This window comes from Lipotes vexillifer, unplaced genomic scaffold (assembly GCF_000442215.2).
Source record: "Lipotes vexillifer unplaced genomic scaffold, Lipotes_vexillifer_v1.1 scaffold520, whole genome shotgun sequence".
In the NCBI taxonomy this organism is placed as follows: domain Eukaryota; kingdom Metazoa; phylum Chordata; class Mammalia; order Artiodactyla; family Lipotidae; genus Lipotes; species Lipotes vexillifer.
This window is the reverse complement of record NW_006784004.1, coordinates 177,675-199,692: the sequence shown is the minus strand read 5'-3', so window position 1 is coordinate 199,692 and position 22,018 is coordinate 177,675. Positions and strand designations below refer to the sequence as shown.

The 22,018-nt window shown below is 38.8% G+C and overlaps 1 protein-coding gene across 1 annotated transcript in view; it reads right to left on the bottom strand.

Moving 5' to 3' along the window:
* DNA2 (DNA replication helicase/nuclease 2) overlaps positions 1–22,018 on the bottom strand; it is a 47,156-nt gene extending 25,138 nt beyond the window's left edge. Inside the window, exons 1-6 of the mRNA XM_007456458.1 lie at positions 21,894–22,018; positions 20,264–20,449; positions 18,932–19,115; positions 16,349–16,494; positions 7,705–7,836; positions 964–1,183 (exon numbers count right to left, since the gene is read on the bottom strand). Coding sequence (XP_007456520.1) covers positions 964–1,183; positions 7,705–7,836; positions 16,349–16,494; positions 18,932–19,115; positions 20,264–20,449; positions 21,894–21,967 — 942 coding nt within the window. The 5' untranslated portion in view covers positions 21,968–22,018. The remainder of the gene's footprint in view (positions 1–963; positions 1,184–7,704; positions 7,837–16,348; positions 16,495–18,931; positions 19,116–20,263; positions 20,450–21,893) is intronic.

Genomic DNA, 22,018 nt, shown 5'->3' with positions numbered 1-22,018 from the left:
CCATAGACTGCCAATGTGGAGGTTGGCAGAGGTAATGGAAATAATTAGAAAAAATAGAACTTTATGTTAGTTACTTTGATTTGTTAACTCACTATAATTAATATAAATTTCAGGTCATTTTGAAGGACAACAGAAGACATATTTACCAAGGAGAAGATGATTAAGAAAACTTGAATTTAACTTACTGGTAAGATACAGTTCTATATTTCATTTTAAATAAAAATCAATATATCGGGACTTCCCTGGTGGTCCAATGGGCAAGACTCCGCGCTCCCAACAAAGGGGGCCCAGGTTCAATCCCTGGTCGGGAAACTAGATGCCACATATATGCCACAACTAGGAAGCCCTCATGCCGCAACTAAACATGCTGTAACGAAGATCCCACCTGCCACAACTAAGACCCGGTGCAGCCAAAATAAATAAATAAATATTTTTTTTAAAAAAAGAACAATGGGGCTTCCCTGGTGGCGCAATGGTTGAGGGTCCACCTGCCGATGCAGGGGACACGGATTCGTGCCCCGGTCCAGGAAGATCCCACATGCCGCGGAGCGGCTGGGCCCGTGAGCCATGGCCGCTGAGCCTGAGCGTCCGGAGCCTGTGCTCCGCAACAGGAGAGGCCAAAACAGTGAGAGGCCTGCATACCGCAAAAAAATAAAAAATAAAATAAAATAAAATAAAATAAAAATTAAAAAGAACAAAGGGACATTAAGAAAAAAAAAATCAACATCATTGGATTAAATGTCAGAAGTAAAAGAATAAATTTACACTGCTGTTTCCTAAAGAGTATCCTATGTAGATGTTACATGAAAACAGTAGCTCTGTGATAAATTAGGTTTAGGAAATGCTGGGTTAAATTAAAAATCACCTGAATTGAATCAAAATATATAAAGCGACTACTTTTCAAACATATTAAAAAATTTTAAATATATTACACACTCATAATTTTCTTATTAATATTTATACCTGACTACGGTGTTCAATAGAATTTGATTCTTTGCCAGTTTTAAGTTCCAGTGGCATTATCTTATATTTCGTTTTACATCCTCTATGTATCTTCACACCAACTGTAACATCTATTTTGCCCTTCAATCCAAACCTAGGAGACCAAATGCTTTCTTCAATATCCAGTGAGTTTATAACTTCGATATTACATGTTGAATTACCGTTACTACCATCACTTGGCCTAAAAAACAAAACACAAAAATATTTAATTAATTAGAAATATTTAACTAAAATATTTAATTGAATTGAATTAGAACACTTAGCTCATTTCTTATATGCTGGCATTGACTCTCTACTGCACGCACGGAATGTGGGGATGGGAAAGAATCTACAGACATTTATGGCAGTGATTCTCAAAGTATGATTCCTGCATGAGTAGCATCAGCACCACCCAGGGAATTTGTCGTAAATGCAAGTTCTCAGGCCCCATTCCAGACCAACAGGTGAGGCCCAGAATTTGTTTAACGAACTCTCCAAGTGATTCTGATGCACAGTCAAGTTTGAATCCTATCAGTTCTAACTCATAATTCATTATTTATTTATTATTTTTATTGGAGTATCGTTGCTTTACAATGCTGTGTTAGCCTCCACTGCACAACAAAATGAATCAGCCATATACATACAGATAGAAATCCCCTCCCTTTTCGACTTCCTTCCCATTTAGGCTACCACAGTGCATTAGGTGGAGTTTCCTGTGCTATACAGTATGTTCCCATCAGTTGTCTATTTTATACATAGTATCAGTACTGTATATGTGTTAATCCCAGTCTCCCAATTCCTCCCACCCCACCCCTTTCCCCCTTGGTGTCCATACATTTGTTCTCTACGTCTGTGTCTCTATTTCTGCTTTACATATAAGATCATCTGTACCATTTTTCTAGATACCACATATATGAGTTACTATGCGATATTTGTTTTTCTCTGACTTACTTCACTCTGTATGACACTCTCTAGGTCTATCCACGTCTCTACAAATGACCCAATTTCATTCCTTTTTGTGACTGCTAACTCATATAATTTAAATTTTCTTAATATTTATCGTCTGTCCCTTTCAGTTCACTCCCACAATAATCTTCCTAACTCAGGCCTTTATTTCCTCAAGTCTATCTATATTACAATGCAAAAGTCTCACTCCTTGGACTGCTGGAGCCACTATGACAGTCTGAATATTCTGATGTACAATTATTACACAGATTAACATATAATGGCTTGCACGTGGTTGCACCCTCGGTAACAAGGGATGTGTTTCTCCATGTAACACCATACTAACCTGAGTAAGAATGAGCTGTCTCTCCCGACTATCTATGCTGTGTGGGCCCTGATCACCCAGTGCTTCATCTACCCCCAACCCCACGACAACCCTCAGAGAAGCTCAGGTGCTCCTGCACTTACTCATTATATCCTTTACTTAATCATTAAATGAATCCAGCTCTGCCACTATCAATATTTAACACTAAGTACTCAACATTGTTGTTTTATATTACAAAAGAGGTTCTGATTTTAGTATCTTACCTGTTAAATAAGCCAAGAGCACAGGAAGGAGGAAAAAAGGAATTTATGAATGTCAAAGGAATTAGAAGAGATGAAAATAACTTTTAAAGCCTCTTGCACTTCTCTTATCTAAGATTTACTCATTTTCAAAGCAGTAAGTTATTCTGCAGAAGAAAGGTCAGATAGGAACAGTCTTTTATTTATTAATCCTATTTTATACTCAAAGCCATATAAAATACTAAATGTAATGTAAATCTTAAATGAAAAGGATAAATTTTCTAGTAATAAAACATTTTATATCATTTAAAAATCAAGATTCAAAAAGTATAACAATTCTGGCTGTCAGAATACATGATTTAGTTGACTTGTTTTGCTAATTTCATGTTATTTAGATCAGCAGCTATTTCTTAACAAATGAGAATATTTTCTAAGAGGAAGAATGCTACCTTTGGTAATTTTTTAAAAACTTTTTCAGGATGCTTCAAATATAATCTCCAGGAATATACGTATACTTCTGCAATCTTTGAAGAGGACGATAGAGGAATTCGGGGAAGCCACAACCTATCAGAAATTTCTTAAATATTAATCTGTTTTCTCTGATGGATGTTATCTGATCATGACATGTATTTAAATATACTTATATGAAATAAAGCAAACTTTATTAAATATGTCACATGTATACTTAGAAGAAAGGTAATGAAACTTAACATTACTATTAAAATCCTTTCCCCTAGAAAAAGAAGTGATGTGGTTTTAGACTGAGATCTGTACAACAAATGACAGGTACTTCAATTTAACTTCTATGCTTTTCATCAACATGATGCTATAAAACTCCTTTGAGAGTCACCTGATAGAGAATATAAGAGGTCATGAAGATTAAGAAAATACACATTTACTACTTATGGGTGAGAAAGGTTCTATCCTGAAATGGCTTTTAAAGGTCTCATTCTCTGCTCTAAAGTCTAAAGTTTTGTTGTTTCTTTTAAAGACTAGCTATATAGACTGCTGGGGAAATGATGCAAAGTACAGAGAAGCGCCTCCTTCACAGACAGACACATAAAACCCCATCAGAAATAACTGAAACAAAGAAGAGTCTTACACCAAGCTACGGAGATGAGAACACCAAGTTGGGAATCAAGAAATTCCTTGTCCTAGACTCTGCTCTACCACTGGTTTTTCACATAAAACCTGGACAAGTTACACCACCTCACTGGACGTCAATTTCCTTACTGGAAATCTAAGACTGAAATCTCAAAAATCCCCTTCAGGTCAAAGATGATTCTGAATCCCAAACCTTCCTAGGCTTCTATGATCACTTCTTCCAAGCTACCAAATCCCTTGCTGGTCCACTCCAAGCCTCCTTCGATGGATTCCACTCTCTCCCTCTGTCCTTATACAAGGTAACCTCCCAGGGTTCTATGCCTCTTCTGCTGCCCTGGGCAGATTGCTGTTCTCTCTCAGCAATCCCCTCCACTTCTACGTTTTCAACTACCACCAATACACTGAGTTCCTGGAGGGTTTTAGTCTCCCTGTAACACCTAGAACAATCCTGGGCACAGATGCAGCATGTAATACATGTCGGGGAACTAAGATCCCGCAAGCCATGGGCAAGACAAAAAAAAAAAAAAAGATAAACAACCACAGAAATGGATATCCACCACAATTTTAAATCTCAAGCAAATTTAAATGACTCCAAAAGAAATAATAAGGGAGGAAAGAAAGGTAGGGAGGGAAGGTAAACAAGGATAAAGAAATAATTAGGGGGACTTCTCTGGTGGCGTACTGGTTAGAATCCGCCTGCCAATGCAGGGGACATGGTCGAGCCCTGGTCCGGGAGGTCCCACATGCCGCAGAGCAACTAAGCCCATGAGCCACAACTACTGAGCCTGAGCACTAGAGCCCACAAGCCACAACTACTGAGCCCACGTGCCACAACTACTGTAACCTGCGCGCCTAGAGCCCGTGCTCCGCAAGAAAAGAAGCCATGACAATGAGAAGCCCACGCACCACAACGAAGACTAGCCCCTGCTCACCGCAACTAGAGAAAGCCTGCGCTCATGAACAAAGACCCAACACAGCCAAAAACAAATTAATTAACTAAAAATATATATAAAGAATATTGCTAAGCAAAATGTTAAAAAAAAAGAAAGAAAAAATTAGGAACAATGGAAAACAAAATTAAGTTTATTATTACAGAAAATCAAGAGACCAGAATGACAGAAATACTACAAAACAAAGCAAGGAACCAGGAAAAGAATGACTACTTAATAAACAGTTAGCAGATTATCACAGTGACAACTAATGCACCAAGATCCACCCCCTATAAGAGACATAGCAATCTGCTCCAAAGAAATAACAAAGAACAAAGCATTTATAAATTTATTTTAAAAAACACTACAAGAAACTTTAACCAATTTACTCTAGCATTTTTTTTAGGGTAAGGACCTGGTGGTAAATTTATGACCACAACAGAAATAAAGAATATGATAAATAAACCCAATTCTAACAGCAAGATAAGCTTTGGGTTTTTTTAACCACTAAGGTTTTTTTTTTTTATTGAAATATAGTTGATTTACAGTGTTGTGTAAGTTTCAGGTGTACAGCAAAGTGATATAGTTATAGATATATATGTATTCTTTTTAAAAATATGGAATGCTTCACGAATTTGTGTGTCATCTTTGTGAAGGGGCCATGCTAATCTTCTCTGTATCGTTCCAATTTTACTGTATGTGCTGCCAAAACGAGCACAACCACTAAGTATTTTAAAAATAGATATATCAAAGTCCTATTGGCAAACTGATTGTGGTGATGGTTGTACAACTCTATGAATATACTCTATGCATATACTCAATTATAAATAATTATAATAATAAAATAAATAAAATCTTACCAGCAGACACAGGACATTTAAACATTGCTAGCAACTTTCTAAAATGACTTAAAAAATTCTCAAAGAATTCTAGCAATATGCAAAAGCTTGTAAATTTTCCAAGTACCTTGATTTTAATGCACAGAAATAACTGTCCCCGTAAGGTCCACCCCTCCACTTGAGTACTCTAATACCTCTCTTTTACTCAATGACACAGCTCTAAGACTCCTCCCATCTCTTCTAAGTGTTAATGTTACCGTCTCTATGGAATTCTCCTCACTGGCATATAAACATGTTATACCTCCCATCTTCAAAACAACAACAAAGCTCTCTTAACCCCACATAAGCCATTCCATTTCTACATACCCTTTCATAGAACAACCTGTCAATGTAGTAGTCTACATTCCCTGACTCCAAATCCTCCTCTACCATTCTCTCTTGACTCCATTCTCATCACATTTTCTCCCCTGGAATCACCACTGACTTTTTTTTCCTCACACCCTGCACCAAAACCTATCAGCTCTACATTGAAAATCTGACTGTAATCCAACTGATTCTCATCACTTCCACAACCCTCACTCTGGTCTAAGCCACCACCAACTCTTGCCTGGATTCCTGCAAGAACCTCCAAATTGGTGTCTCTACCTCTGCCCTTATCCTATAACATAGTCTTAAAAGATTGATTCTTTCAAAAGTAAATCAGATCAATATAGAAAGTAGCACAGAGAGAATAAGGAACTTGACTAAAGTTGCACAGATAAACTGTGGCAAAACTGGGATCCACATCCAGGCTCAGTATGTCCTTTTAACTTGAGAAAACACACTGGTGCAAAGAACTGACTGTTCCCAAGATTTCTGATTCACAAATCTTAAAACAAGTTCAGATCACAAAATGTCACAAGATAAAATATTGAGAATATTGAGAAAAAGATAAGAATATTGATATAAAAGGAAGTTATGACTACTTAAAGAAAAACAAAATGTTGCCTGTTAAAAAAAAAAAAAAGAAAGAAAGCAATCAGATCAAAACCCTCTGTACAAACCCTGCAATGGCTTCCCATGGTAGCCAGATTACACGTGGTCATGGACTCAGAACGGCAGCCCATATCCTGTAAGGCTTATGAGGCCCCAGGACAGCTGCTTCTCCTGTTCCACCTCACTCTGCTCCAGCCACACAGTAGGAGTGCGTTAGCCACAGGGCTTTTACCTGGAGTGCTCTTCCTGGAAACAAGCTGCATGGCTCCCTCCTTCACTTCCTCCAGGCTCCTGCTCAATGTCACCTTATATACAGAGGCCTTTCATGACCACTCTTGGGAAATAATATGTCCCCGCCAACTCTTCTTTCTTATCCTCCCCATTGTTCTACACTGCACTTATCACAATCTGGCACCCTGCTGTTTACTTGTTCAGTAGTAAAGAAGCATCATAAAGTCAGTTGCTTTTTTTTTTAAATTTTTTGCTACTGTGATCCCAGCACCTAGAACATTACTTGGCACATATTAGGCACTTAATAAATATTTGCTGAATGGGCAAATAACGGGGGAAAAAAAGGATGACCTACAAATTTGTATCAATGCTACTTTAAGGGGAAAAAAGGTAAAAAACAAACCAAATGCCAAACAGCATTGAATGCCTAAACACACTATTTAAACATACAGCACAGGGCTTCCCTGGTGGCACAGTGGTTAAGAATCCACCTGCCAATGCAGGGGACACGAGTTCGAGCCCTGGCCCTGGAAGATCCCATATGCCGCGGAGCAACTAAGCCCGTGTGCCACAACTACTGAGCCCACATGCCACAACTACTGAAGCCTGCACGCCTAGAGCCCATGCTCCGCAACAAGAGAAGCCACGACAATGAGAAGCCCACACACCACAACGAAGAGTAGCCCCTGCTCACTGCAACTAGAGAAAGCCCACGCACAGCAACGAAGACCCAACACAGCCATAAATAAATAAATAAATAAATTTATTAAAAATAAATAAACATACAGCGCAAATCCATGGTAATCAACACATGAGACAGTCCATATATGATAGTAACATAGAGAAATATATGTGAAATTGGGACAGCCCTCCCAAATATTTATAAACTGAAGATTTTATCAAAAAACCGTACCTACATCCAAAAATTATAAATTTTACTATAGTGAAAATAGAATTTTCTATTCACTAGATTATTTTTTTTGTCCAAGAATTATACTCAGGACTGTAACTTATAAAGTAAGCAAACAAAAAGGCTAGTTGTCATAACCTGACCTCTAAAAAGCTTTAATTTAACATCTTGAATAAGATCCTGGTCTAAAGATATGAACACCATATAAACAAAATGGGTTTCTTACAGAGACAGCTGCATCTGAGGGAAGTCAGTTGAAGTATGTTTATGCATGAAATCTCCAGCCCATTTAGAAAATGAAGGAAGATACTCCTCTACTTCTTGTTTTATTTCATCTTGATTCAGATTTAGGCGGTACCTACCAAAGTAAGAGATATTAAATATGAAAAAAGTAAACAAGGAAAAAAACATTCAAATAAGCAACCCAAGTGCCCATCAACTAATGAATGGATAAATAAAATTTGGTATATACAATGGAATATTATTCAGCCTTGGAAAGGAAGGAAATTCTGATACTTGCTACAACATAGATGAACCTTGAGGACATTAGACTAAATAAGCCAACAACAAAAGGACAAATACTGTATGACCACTTACGTGAGGTACCTAGAATAGTCAAATTCATAGAGACAGAAAGAATGGTGACTGCCAGGGACTGAGGGAAGGGGGGAGTTGTTTAATGGATATAAAGTTTCAGTCTGGGAAGATAAAGTTCTGGAGGTGGATGATGGTAATGTTTGCACAACAATGTCAATGTAGTTAATGTCACTTAACTGTACCCTTAAAAGTGGTTAAGACTGTGATTTTTAATACTATGTGTATTTTGCCACACAAAGAAAATCCAAATAACAGTGACATGACATCAAATTTCAGATCTGCTCCAACTCCTATCATCTCAGGTCTAATAGGTCCCACTTTTTTTCTAATAGGTTACACTTTTGGGATAAAAAAGAAACCTTAGAAGATGTTGCTCCTGAAACCCAGCAATGGAAAGTAGAAAAGTAAAAGAGGAAAAAAGACTGTAGGATCAGAAAAGTCACATCAGCCTTTCCGAATCAAAGGACAATTTATAGGAATGTTAACTTCTTAAGTCAGAAGTCAGCAAAGGGGCTTCCCTGGTGGCGCAGTGGTTGAGAGTCCGCCTGCCGATGCAGGGGATACGGGTTCGTGCCCCGGTCTGGGAAGATCCCACATGCCGTGGAGCGGCTGGGCCCGTGAGCCATGGCCGTTGAGCCTGCTCGTCCGGAGCCTGTGCTCCACAATGGGAGAGGCCACAACAGTGAGAGGCCCACATACCGCAAAAAAAAAAAAAAAAAAAAAAAAAAAAAAAAAAAAGAAGTCAGCAAAGACTACCAGAATCTAGTCTCAGTTTTTCAGGGTGCCCACAAGGTCAAAGCTATGTCATAATAGTACTACAACATTATTTGCCTTTTTTGCTCTTGTTTTCTCATGAGTGCACAGTGGAGATTTCTGAGTCCACATACACACATACAATACAGCAATATAGAGAATGAAGAAACAGGTATAAGAAACCAGATGTCTTTTTTTTTTTTTTATTGGAGTATAGTTGATTTACAATGTTGTGCTAGTTTCAGGTGTACAGCAAAGTCAATCAGTTATACATATACATATATCCACTCTTTCTAGATTCTTTTCCCATATAGGCCATTACAGAGTATTGAGGAGAGTTCCCTGTGCTGTATAATAGGTCCTTATTAGTTATCTATTTTATATATACAGGTGTCAATATGTATTGTCATAAAATTAAAACATCTGCAAAAATGTAAGACAATGCCACTTGTCTCATTACATTTTTTTTCAGAAACAGTTATTTTTCATTAGACTGTTATTTATATTAACATGGAATGGATTGTTATTTTCAAATTAACCAATAAACATTTTTAAATTGTCTCAGTTTTCATTTCTAGTATAGTAATTATCTATAGATATAACCCACATAAACAAAAGCTCCTCAGGGTCCTCAAGACCCTGAGGTCTTGGTCCTGAGACCAAAACGTTTTGAAACCTGCTGTCCCCTTCCCAGGATGGTTCTCCCAGCTCCTTCTGCATGTTTAAGCATCACAATCTTAATAACTACTCTGGGGTGTTAAGAGCACAAGTGTTTCTGTCAGATCACACCTAGGTTTGAATCCTAACTCTTTATTAGATGTGTAACTTTGGGTGATTCACTGTTAGCTGAGCCTCAGTTTCCTCATCTGTAAGGTGAGTTGATAACTACCACACAGTTAGTTTGATGATTAAATAAAACAGCCTACGTAAAGTATTAATACTTGGCTTATGATAAGAACTCAATAAGGTATGAAGATAATAACACTGAATACTCATATAATGCTGACTCTAGGCCAGGTACTATTCTAGGTGCTTAACATGAACACTTTCAACCCTCATTATATCTCTATAAGATACTATTATTGTCACCCCACTTTAGAGCTAAGGAAACTGAAGCTCAGAAGTTACTTCCAAAGGACACACAGCTCTAGCTTGGGAACCTAAGTTCTTAACCCCTATGCTCCCTTCTACACTGTGTTTTAATAATTTATTGCCATAATTTTCTCCCTGCAGGCCTGAGTTCACCTGAGTACTGGTATAGCCTCCAACAGTCTGCAAACTCCTTTCAAAAAACACAACTTACCATTTTTCTCTCCTTCTGAAGATAGCACAATATTCAATAACATATTCATCAAAATCTGAGACTCCAGAACACTATAAATTTACCATATAATAACTCTGTAACATTTCTAATACCAAATTTAATAAGCTCCTAATTTCCTAGGTTTCTGCTACCTCTGGCTTACCAGAACTAAGAAAGCAGAGCCCTATCAGCCCTCTAGGAGAGCCAGTTCAGCAGGGAAGACAAAATTAGCAATCCTAGCTCTACCAAGATTGCTTGTCCTGAGCACAAAAGCAACTTCAGGTTGAAGGCAAAGCTGAAGAATCTCAAACCAGGGAGCAACTGCTGACACCAAAGTGCCCCGAATGACCTACAGAAACACAATCAGCCCACATAAGGCAAAGGGTGTTTGTCTGAAAAAGGCTGTTTGAAATCTGGAAAACTTCCAGTGGATGAAAGATGATATGGGTGAGGACGTAGGGGAAACAAGGACCCATATATCGCCTACAGAAATGCAAAATGAATTCTGCAATACACACACATATTAAATCATTAAGCTGTATACCTTAAACTAATACTATGTTACATGTCAATGATATCTCAACAAAACTGGAAAACAATGAATGGAAGAAAGAAACAGGACAATGTCTACATAGAGCAATTTGACAATATATATCAAAACTTTAAATGTACCCAGACCGGATCCTGTCCTGGAGGGAAAAAAATGCTATGAAGAACATTACTGGACAAAACTGAAATGTGCATAATAGATCAGACACAAGTATTATAACAATGTTAAATTTCCTGAAGTAGATAACTGGTGTGTGGTTACATAAGAGAAAATCCTTATTCTTAGGAAATACACATTTAAGTATTTAAAGGTCAAAATAACACATATACAACTTAATCTCAAGTGGTTTAGAAAAACACACACAGCAGGTAAATCTGAGTAAACAGTGTATGGATGTTCTTTGTACTACTCTTGCAACTTTTCTCTAAATTTAAAATTATTTTCAAATAAAAAGATTTTTTAACAAAAAGATACACCCCTATGTTCATAGCAGCACTACTCACAATAGCCAAGACATGAAAACAACCTAAATGTCCATCGACAGATGAATGGATAAAGATGTGGTACATATATACAATGGAATACTACTCAGCCATAAAAAAGAATGAAATAATGCCATTTGTGGCAACATGGATGCAACTAGAGATTATCATTCTAAGAGAGGTAAATGAGAACAAGAAAGACAAATGCCATATGATATCGCTTATATGTGGAATCTAAATCATGACATAAATGAACCTATCTACGAAAGACAAACTCACAGACATAGAGAATAGACTTGTGGTTGCCAAGGGGAGCGGGTTGGGGGAAGGATGGAGTGGGAGGTTGACGTAAGCTCTTATAAAATGGATAAACAGGGCTTCCCTGGGGGCGCAGTGGTTGAGAGTCCGCCTGCTGATGCAGGGGACACAAATTCGTGCCCCAGTCCAGGAGGATCCCACATGCCGCAGAGCGGCTGGGCCTGTGAGCCATGGCCACTGAGCCTGCGCGTCCAGAGCCTGTGCTCCGCAACAGGAGAGGCCACAACATTGAGAGGCCCGTGTACCGCAAAAAAAAAAAAAAAAAAAAAAAAAAAGATAAACAAGGTCCAACTGTATAGCACTATATTTGATATCCTGTGATAAACCACAATGGAAAAGGATATAAAAAATATATGTATAACTGAGTCACTCTGCTATACAGCAGAAAATAATACAACACTGTAAATCAACTATACTTCAATAAAATATTTTTTTAAAGATTTTTTAAATGTTTAAATGTAAATATCCTCTGGTCCAACAATTCCACGTCTAAGTATTGAGCCCAGATATATGCCTGCACAGCTATTAAAATTAAAATGTACAAAGGTATTTATTATAGTGTTGCTAATAAAAGCAAAGACTGAAATGCCAGGGGCTCTTAAATAAATCACTGTACATCCATACAATGAAACATTTTGCCACTCTTGATTAAAAATTAGATAGCTCAATCAGTACTAATATGGAATAATCACCAAGTTTTTTTTTTTTTGGCCACGCTGCCCGACTTGTAGAATCTTAGTTCCTTGACCAGGGATTGAACCCGGGTCCATGGCAGTGAAAGCACTGAATCCCAACCACTGGACCGCCAGGGAACTCCCAAGATTTAATATTTATATACAATAATGTGTATGGTATGCTACCATTTATATAACAAATAATATATAAACATAAATAATCACACACACGATCACATGTAAATATTTGAAATCTCTGTGGAAGAACATACAAGAAACTGATAACAGAAGTTGCCTCTGGAGCTAGGTAGTGACTGACCACAGATGCAGGGGTAGAAAGGACTTACTATCATTGTATACCCTCTTGTACTATTACAACAACACATGCTATATGTGAATTTATAACATATTAAGAAATAATAATTTACTATTAAAAAAAAAACCTGCACAACTGGGTAATCTTTTTCCTAAATAACCTTCGCAAATCATCCTGGAACCATTCTTCATTGTCACCATCTCCTTAGGCAGATTCTTCCTAGTGTTTTACTTTTTACAGACCAGGACTCTTCTAAGTTTCCAAATCAGTCCACACTGGTTATTTAAAGTCTTCTGCATTTAAATTCTGCCTTTTTAATTTCGAGCCAAATCACAGCAAAATGGCATGTAACCACCTGTTCTTTCTTGAGACTATAGAGATACTTAAGGTTTGACATCGTCAAGCCTAGACTTTTATAGATATAATGAGAGGACAGAGCATGAACAGGTAAAAATCTGTTCTAAGATCTGTAATAAAGTAGAAGGGCCTATGAGAGAGGGCAAAGAAAGAACTATGGATCTGTTATTTTTATTTTTAGGCTCTGGGAATTTTAAAAAGTATCCTTTTGAACAGGGTTGGGCAAGATTCATGAGAGAATTAGTATTTTCATAACTGAAATGAAATATATTTTCCCTTAATGACTTAGGATATAATGATAAAAAATAATAATAATGCAGCAAAATGGATGGAGAGAGATTACCATACTAAGTGAAGTCAGAGAAAAACAACTATCATATGATATCACTTATATGTGGAATCTAAATATGATAGAAATGAACTTATTTAGAAAACAGAGACTCACAAATATAGAAAACAAACTTATGACTACCAAAGGGGAAGGGGGGGCTGGGGGGGGCGGGGATAAATTAGAAGTTTGGATTTAGCAGATACAAACTACTATATATAAAATAGATAAACAAGGTCCTACTGTACAGCACAGGGAACTCTATTCAATATCCTGTAATAAACCATAATGGAAAAGAATATGAAAAAGAATATATAGGGACTTCCCTGGTGGCTCAGTGGTTAAGAATCTGCCTGCCAATGCAGGGGACACAGGTTCCAGTCCTGGTCTGGGAAGATCCCACATGCCGCGAAGCAACTAAGCCCGTGTGCCACAACTACTGAGCCTGAACTCTAGAGCCCGCGAGCCACAACTACTGAGCCCACGTGCCACAACTACTGAAGCCTGCGTGCCTAGAGCCCCCGCTCGCTGCAACTAGAGAAAGCCCACGTGCAGCAAGGAAGACCCAACGCAGCCAAAAATAAAAATTAATTAATTTTAAAAAAAAGAATATATATGGGGGCTTCCCTGGTGGCGCAGTGGTTGAGAGTCCACCTGCTGATGCAGGGGACACGGGTTCGTGCCCCAGTCCGGGAGGATCCCACATGCCACGGAGCAGCTGGGCCCGTGAGCCATGGCCGCTGAGCCTGCGCGTCCGGAGCCTGTGCTCCGCAAAGGGAGAGGCCACAACAGTGAGAGGCCCGCATACTGCAAAAAAAAAAAAAAAAAAAAAAAAGAATATATATGTATGTATATGTATAAATAACTGAATCACTTTGCTATACACCAGAAACTAACACAACGTTGTAAATCAACTATACTTCAAAAAACATATATATATAATTCAGTGATACCCAAGGATCTGCTAAGAATACATTCCTGACACAACACTGTAAAGCAACTATACTCCAATAAAAATTAATGAAAGGGACTTCCCTGGTGGTCCAGTGGTTAAGATTCTGTGCTTCCACTACAGGGGCCATGGGTTCGATCCCCAGTCAGGGAAGGGAACTAAGTTTCCTCAAGCCGTGCTGTGCGGCCAAAAACAACAAAAACAAAGAAACCAAAATTCTGATCTTCATAGTTCTTATATTTTTTAAAAGTTTCTCCTTTCCTGGGCTTCCCTGGTGGAGCAGTGGTTGGGAGTCCGCCTGCCGATGCAGGGGGTGCGGGTTCCTGCCCCAGTCCGGGAGGATCCCACATGCCATGGAGCGGCTGGGCCCATGGGCCATGGTTGCTGGGCCTGCGTGTCCGGAGCCTGTGCTCTGCGATGGGAGAGGCCGCAGCGGTGAGAGGCCCGCGTACCGCAAAAAAAAAAAAAGAAAAAAGAAAGAAAGTTTCTCCTTTCCTATATAGTAATGAAGCTATCAGCTCTCCTATTGACTATGAAGGTACCTTTCTCCCGCATCTTAGAAACCAGATAAGACTGTTAGATATTAATGAAAAATAACAGATACTGGGGGCATAAGAGACATTCCATTACGTAACATGCACAAGGTTTAATACAAGGCTGCTCAAAATCCTTGTTTTCTTTCATACTTATATTCACGTTGGGTTCTGGACTGATCAGGTTACCTGATACCTGAATACCTGTGGTGGTTTAAAATATGTCCACAAATCCTTTGACACCCTCTTCAAAAGATGGCACCTAATTCCCCTACCGTTAAGGGAGAGCTAGACTTAGTAATGAGTACTTAATGAATAAAAAAAGCAGAAGTGACATCGTAGCAATCAGAGACTAGGTTATAAAAGGCACTGTGGCTTCCTGCTCTCTTTCTTGGACCCTTCAATCTGAAGGAAGCAGATTGTGTCCCAGGACACATCAGCCAGCCCCCTAGAGAAGCCCATGTGGCAAGAAACTGAGGCCTCCTGCCAACAGCCAGCTAGGAAATGAATGAGTCCTCGCCACAACAACATGTGAGTGAGTCATCACGGAAGCAGATGCTCCTGCCCTGGTCATGCCTTCAGATGCAGCTCACATGGGAGACCCTGAGCCTGAGCTACCCAGCTGAACTACTTCCAAATTCCTGACTGACAAAAACTATGAGATAACAGGTTAGATGTTTGTCATTTTAAGGCACTAAGTTTTGATGTGTTTTGTTTCAGGGCAATGATCCATACAATACACAATAGATCCTGGTTAGGGTGTGACAAAAATTTTTTTTTAATTTGGAAACCAAAGTGGCAACTAAAGCAATAAGTAGAACTCTTAAGCAAAAGTTTTATAATATCTATTCATATTCTGAATGCCATGCTGTGTGGTTGTGACCAAGTGACAACTTCTCTGCGCTTCCATTTCTTCCTTTATAACAGGTTGCTATAAGATTATATAAGATAGCTAAAAAGCGCTTAACACAGTGCCTGACATAGGGCAGGGTTCTAAAATGTTTTTAAGACAATAGAATGTACGTCATTAGTAAATAAGTGTAGAATTATGGAACACATTTTTCTCATTTACACAGTGAAATGTAGAATTATATCTGGGAAAAGTAGGTTTGTATCAACTAGTCTGGAAAGCAAAATCACCACTAATAAAAAAATTTCTGTGAAAAAAAGATGGACTGCAGTAGGAGTCAAGAAAGAAATAGAGAATATGCCAATCCCTCTGCAGGTAGCCATTCATAAAACGCCAATGACTAGCCATTTGTGGGTTTACATACATTATCTCCATTGTCACAAAAAGTCTGCAAAATAGGTATTATCACCCTTTCCAGAATCTTTCAGTAACTAGTTCAATCATAAAATTGGCAAAGCTAGAATTTGAAAGGAGGTTCATCTGACTCCCAACCCCATACAATTTTCAGGATGTCACATTGTTTCTAGAAGTAAAACAAAAAGTTCACACTCTCTGAGTGCAGCTGTGGAGTCTATTATGCATATAGAGAATATTTAGGTATTTTTAGCCAAAGAATTCCTGTTCTGTAATTTCAGAAGCTCTTCGCAGAATTGCAGTGGGATACTACAACCCTGAAATCTGCACTCTAGTATTATACTGATTTATATTTAATAGTCTAATAGTCAAATACGTTATAGATGCTAGGAAAGAAGTTATATAACAAAACTGTATCTATAGTTCCTCTCGTAACTACTTACATTTCCTTCAGATGCCTTATTTCTTGAACAGTTTGAAAAGCAAGTTCTTGTAGCTTTCCTGGGGCAAAACTATCACTTATTGCTTTTTGAAATACTTCGTGGAGAACGGTACCAATCAGCATTTGGCGTGTAGCTGGATCAGAGCTCTACAAAAAAACCCAAAAATCATACAAATGTATCAACAGATGTGATCGTACATTTATTACCTAACCTATTGAACCACCATAACCAAAGTACACTGGTGAGACAAATGCCAAAATATGAAACAATTTTTTTTTCTGGCGAGTGAAATTACAGGTGACTTTCACTTTCTTCAATTTAGAATTACCTGAATTATTTTACAAGTTATTATTTTCAAATCAGTATATTTCCATTTTGAAAAAAATTAAAATAACTTATATGAAAAAGTTCAATGTGGTCTCAAATATTTAACATATTCATCTCTAATTTCACTTTATAATGAACCCACATAGAAGTCAATAAACGCATAGATCATAAAGTCATGTGAGTAAAATACTCAAACATGAAACAAACTTACAGCAGAGATTTTCTTTTTTTTGGTTGCCCCACACACCTGTGGGATCTTAGTTCCCCAACCAGGGACTGAACCCAGGCCCCAGTAGTTAAAGCGCTGAGTCCTAACCACTGGACCGCCAGGGAATTCTCTACAGCAGAGATTTTTTTTTTCAAATTTATTTTTTTTTAATTAATTAATTTATTTTTGGCTGTGTCGGGTCTTCGTTGCTGTGCGTGAGCTTTCTCTAGTTGAGGAGAGCGGGGGCTACTCTTCCTTGCGGTACATGCGCTCCTCATTGCAGAGGCTTCTCTTGTTGCAGAGCACGGGCTCCAGGTGCACAGGCTTCAGAAGCTGTGGCTCGCAGGCTCTAGAGCGCAGGCTCAGTAGTTGTGACGCACAGGCTTAGTTGCTCTGCAGCATGTGGGATCCGCCCGGACCAGGGCTCGAACCTGTGTCCCTTGCATTGGCAGGTGGATTCTTAACCACTGTGCCACCAGAGAAGTCCCCAGCAGAGATTTTTGACAAACTCTCGCCACTCAAAAAGAAACAGTAGTTTTCAATTAACTCTTTTATTAGCCTGGACCATCCCCTTGAAACTATCAAAAAAAAAAAGAAAAAGTCCACAAGACACCCATCAGGAATTTTAAAAATTAATTTACAGGGAACTCTCTGTACTATTTTTGTAAGTTCTATGTGAGTCTAAAATTATTTCAAAATAAGGTTTTTAAAATATTAATATTCAGGTCTGTTTTATAATATGTGGTTAAAAGAGAAGTTAATAGTATCCCCACAATTGAAGAACAAAGCTGATTTTTTTTAAAAAAACTATAAATAAGAGATAACTAAGACGATTAGAAAATCCACTTGGGTATTTTTCCTTCTTTTATTCTTCTTGCTTAGCTGCATTTTTTTTTTTTTTTTGCTGCATTGGGTCTTCATTGCTATGCACGGGATTTCTCTAGTTGCAGCGAGCGGGGGCTACTCTTCATTGTGGTGCGCAGGCTTCTCATTGCGGTGGCTTCTCTTGTTGCGGAGCACAGGCTCTAGACCCCTGTCCCCTGCATTGGCAGGCAGCTTCCTAACCACTGCGCCACCAGGGAAGCCCTTAGCTGTATTTTTTGGTTTTCTACAGACATAGAGACTAATTGTATAATTAAAAGAATATCCTGGGAGGAAGAGGAAACTTAACAAATAAAACTCACGTTCTTCAAAAATAAATGGCATTGGGAATTCCCTGGCGGTCCACTGGTTAGGACTCCGTGCTCTCACTGCTGATGGCCTGGGTTCAATCTCTTGTCAGAGAACTAAGATCCCATAAGCCGTGCAGTGCAACCAAAAAATAAAAAAGAAATGGCATTGAAACAAAGGGAGTGGGTGTAAGGCAGAATATAAATTAAAAGAAACTATGAGACATATCAACCAAACATAATATTGTTTGGATACTGATGCTAACAAACGAACTGAATAAAAAAAATATTTGATAAAAGACATTAGAGATAAAACTATTAGATTAATTTAAGGAATTACTGTTCATTTTATTGTGTATGATAAAGATACTGTGTTTATATATTTTTTTAAATCCTCAGCTTTCATTTAGTTGCAAAATAATACAATGTCTGGGAACAGCAAAATGGGTACATGGGAGTTTATTATAATCATCTCTTTGCATACGCTTGAAACCTTCCACAATAATGTTTTTAAAAGAGACTCTCACATTTACTTTTAGTTCACTGGGAATCACATGAAGCCAAGTTTGGAAATGCCCAGATATATTAAATTAAAATTTTTATCACTGAAATTTATATTATTAGAATTAATTATTTTACAAAATGTTGAATAAGATTCAAAGGATCTTAGGGCACCTGGCCTTGAATCCCAACACTGCCACTTACTAGCTACAGTAACTTTGGGCAAGTCACTTAACTTCTTGATTTTCCCAATCAGTAAAATGCAGCTGATTAATACCATCTACTTCACAGGATTGTTGGGAAGATTAAGTAAGAGTGTAAAAGTGCTCTGTGAACTCTTAAGACCCTGTGGAAACACTGGCTGTTAATATTGTTCACCTTAAATGTTTCACTCAGGACAGCTCTTCTCATGCATCGAATACTACTGGCTATGCTTGTGCCAGAAATCAGCATGTCTGGATACAGAATCAAATATCCAAAATCTTCATCTATTATCCAAGTATCGGATAGGCAGTCTCCCTCTAAATGAATGATGTCCCCTGGATCTACTGGTACAGAGCACCTAAAAATAAAGCAAAATTAAAGTATACATAGTTTAGATTCCTACATTTAAACATATTAAGGAGGCTTCAAAAATAACTGGAGGGACTTCCCTGGTGGACCAGTGGTTAAGACTCCGTGCTCCCAATGCAGGGGGCCCGGGTTCGATTCCTGGTCAGGGAACTAGATCCTGCATACCGCAACTAAGAGCCCGCACATGGCAACGAACATCCCGCGTGCCGCAACTAAGACCCGGCGCAGTCAAATAAATAAATATTTTTTAAAAATAAACAAATAACTGGATATCTTATGTAGAGAAATAAGTATTTCTAAATTTCTGGGTCTTGCATCATCTACTGCAAAAGCTATCAAATTATTAACAGTGTATAGCTTCAATTATGGATGAGGTTGTTCTAATAATAATTCTCTCATTCTTAAGACTTATACCTACAGCTTCTATAAGCCTTGAGGCATGAAGCCAAACACAATGTACCAAGAACAAAATCATATTTATCTAGTTCAAACCATCCAACTTGCAGCCTAGACAAAGTTAGACCTCCACCTTCTCTGCATCTCCCCTTCACCCCTCACATACCACACACTGCTTGAGAAGCAACAGTTAGAGTCTAAGGATGTTCTTTGTGGTACGCAGGCCTCTCACTGTTGTGGCCTCTCCCGCTGCAGAGCACAGGCTCCGGACGCGCAGGCTCAGTGGCCATGGCTCATGGGCCCAGCCACTCTGCGGCATGTGGGATCTTCCCGACTGGGGCACGAACCCATGTCCCCTGTATTGGCAGGCAGACCCTCAACCACTGCGCCATCAGGGAAGCCCTAAGGATGTTCTTATGCTGTGATTAGTTTTCCTCTTAGTGAGAACTAAATGAGGTTTAAGCTGCAGTCCCAGAAAGCACTGGGAAATAGGAAGTAGCGATTTAATAAATCCCCTTGTACTTGATTTTCAAATGACAATAAAAATCAAGTTTTGGAATAAGGGACTTGAGATGCTGGTGTAATAGGCACAATCCTTATGCAGAATTAATCCAGGTTCATATCTACTCTCTTTATTAACAATTAAATTATTGCAACAGCCACACAAGCCCATGTGATAGTTTGTAAGACGGCACCCTTAAGACTCTGCCAGATCAACACCCAAAGTCACACAAAAATTACCAGTCATTCCTAAGGATACACAGTTCTTTACATTCTAGCGACTGTGAAGCAGTGATGATTAGGTGCTTTTCATGGTTTCCTTCTTCATTCTGTACAATATTGACTGCTAATACCAGGTACCGGTTATCCATTCCTCGGCTCAGAACTGCTTTAGAAAAGGAAGCTTCCACCTTCTTCTTCTGAAATCTAAAGCATACACATACAAAACTACTGTAGCACAACATGAAATAAGAAGCCATCCAATCTCTTTTATCTACAAACCAACCTTCTAGTTTTCTAGGTTTGTTTCTTCCGGTAAGCTTATCACAAGACCATTGGCTAAAAGAGGTAGAGAGAGAGCAAGGGCATAGCAGAATTCCTATTATAAAAACTTCCCAGAAGCAATGCCATTTAAAACATACTTATGATATGGATTTTTCCAAATATAAGTTCTATGAGAAGCTCTTTGGGACATCTATAATTATGAGGACGAATGGTAAATTGAAAAATATTAGACACAAATTCCTACCACTGGTGCAAACCTTCCCAAAGTACAAGTGAAAGGAAATGTCTAGGACACTATCTTTTTGTAAATAAAAGATGTTTGTTATGGAAAAATATAGTGTTGTGGGTGGTTAACTGGAAGTCCTACTGTGAGCTTCATTATTATATTAATCTTTCAATTAGGAGAGTACTTAGAAATCACCTAGTCCAACCTACTATTTAATGCAGGGAATCATTCTATAAAACCTCATTGGGGATCAACTAGCCTATGCTTTGTAGAGAAAGCAAGATTAATACCTGTCTCCTTAACCATTCCTTCATAGAGTAACTCAGAAATTTCTTATTTATAATGGGCAAGTCGATTTCACAATTCTTTTATCCACTGATCCTAGCCACCTGAAAACTGCAAAATACTCGTAATCTCTCCTCTAGAAAACATTAAGTCCCTCTTAAATCTTTCCAGGTTGACTGCAGTCTTCATCAGTGACAGTCCAAAGTCATTATCTCTCCAGTTATTACCCTAAAACTTTACCCTAAAACTGTCTTTGTCACCCAACCTTTGTAACCCACCTAGGTTATATTCCTCATTCACCTACCCACGTAGCCTCAGGCCATGAATTTCCCAAGGTCAGCTGGGACGCTTTAAGGACCTCCCAAAAGGTACTGCTGATCACAACTCAAAGCGCAAAGCTCCGTCAACAATAATTAGCCTCAATATCATTACTACTGACAATTCTACACTATGCTTGCGGGTCAATTTCCCCGACCATTTAGGCCGCTCTGAGGGTACAGATTTCTCCCCGGGATAACTTTCTCCAATTAAACATGAAGAAAAGCATCTAGCAGTTGCAATTTCGTTTTATGAAGACATTTAAGGTGGCTAGGACTCCCCAAATTCAGGAAAGTGGTGATATCAAGATGAAGAATGAACTGCTGGGTGAGGGAGAGTATTCAAGCCCTGACCCGGGCTTGGCCCCAAAGAGAACCCTGGGAAACAGACCCCAGTTCCGGAGGCTCGTCGGGCGCCCCGGGACTTGAGCCGGGTTACTCTGCCCCAGCCCCGGTCCGCGCGCGGGTGCGGCCTCTCCCGTTCCCTTCTTTTCAAATCTCCCGCTTTGTTCCCAGACCCTCCCCGCGCTCCGCTCACAGCTCCGCCGCCTGCGCAGCGTTATCTCCGAAACTCTTCTCCATTAGCAGCTCCAGTTCGTCCACCTGCTCCATTCCGAGCACAGAGACCTCAAACCGCCGCCAGGTGAATTCAGGGGAACCCGA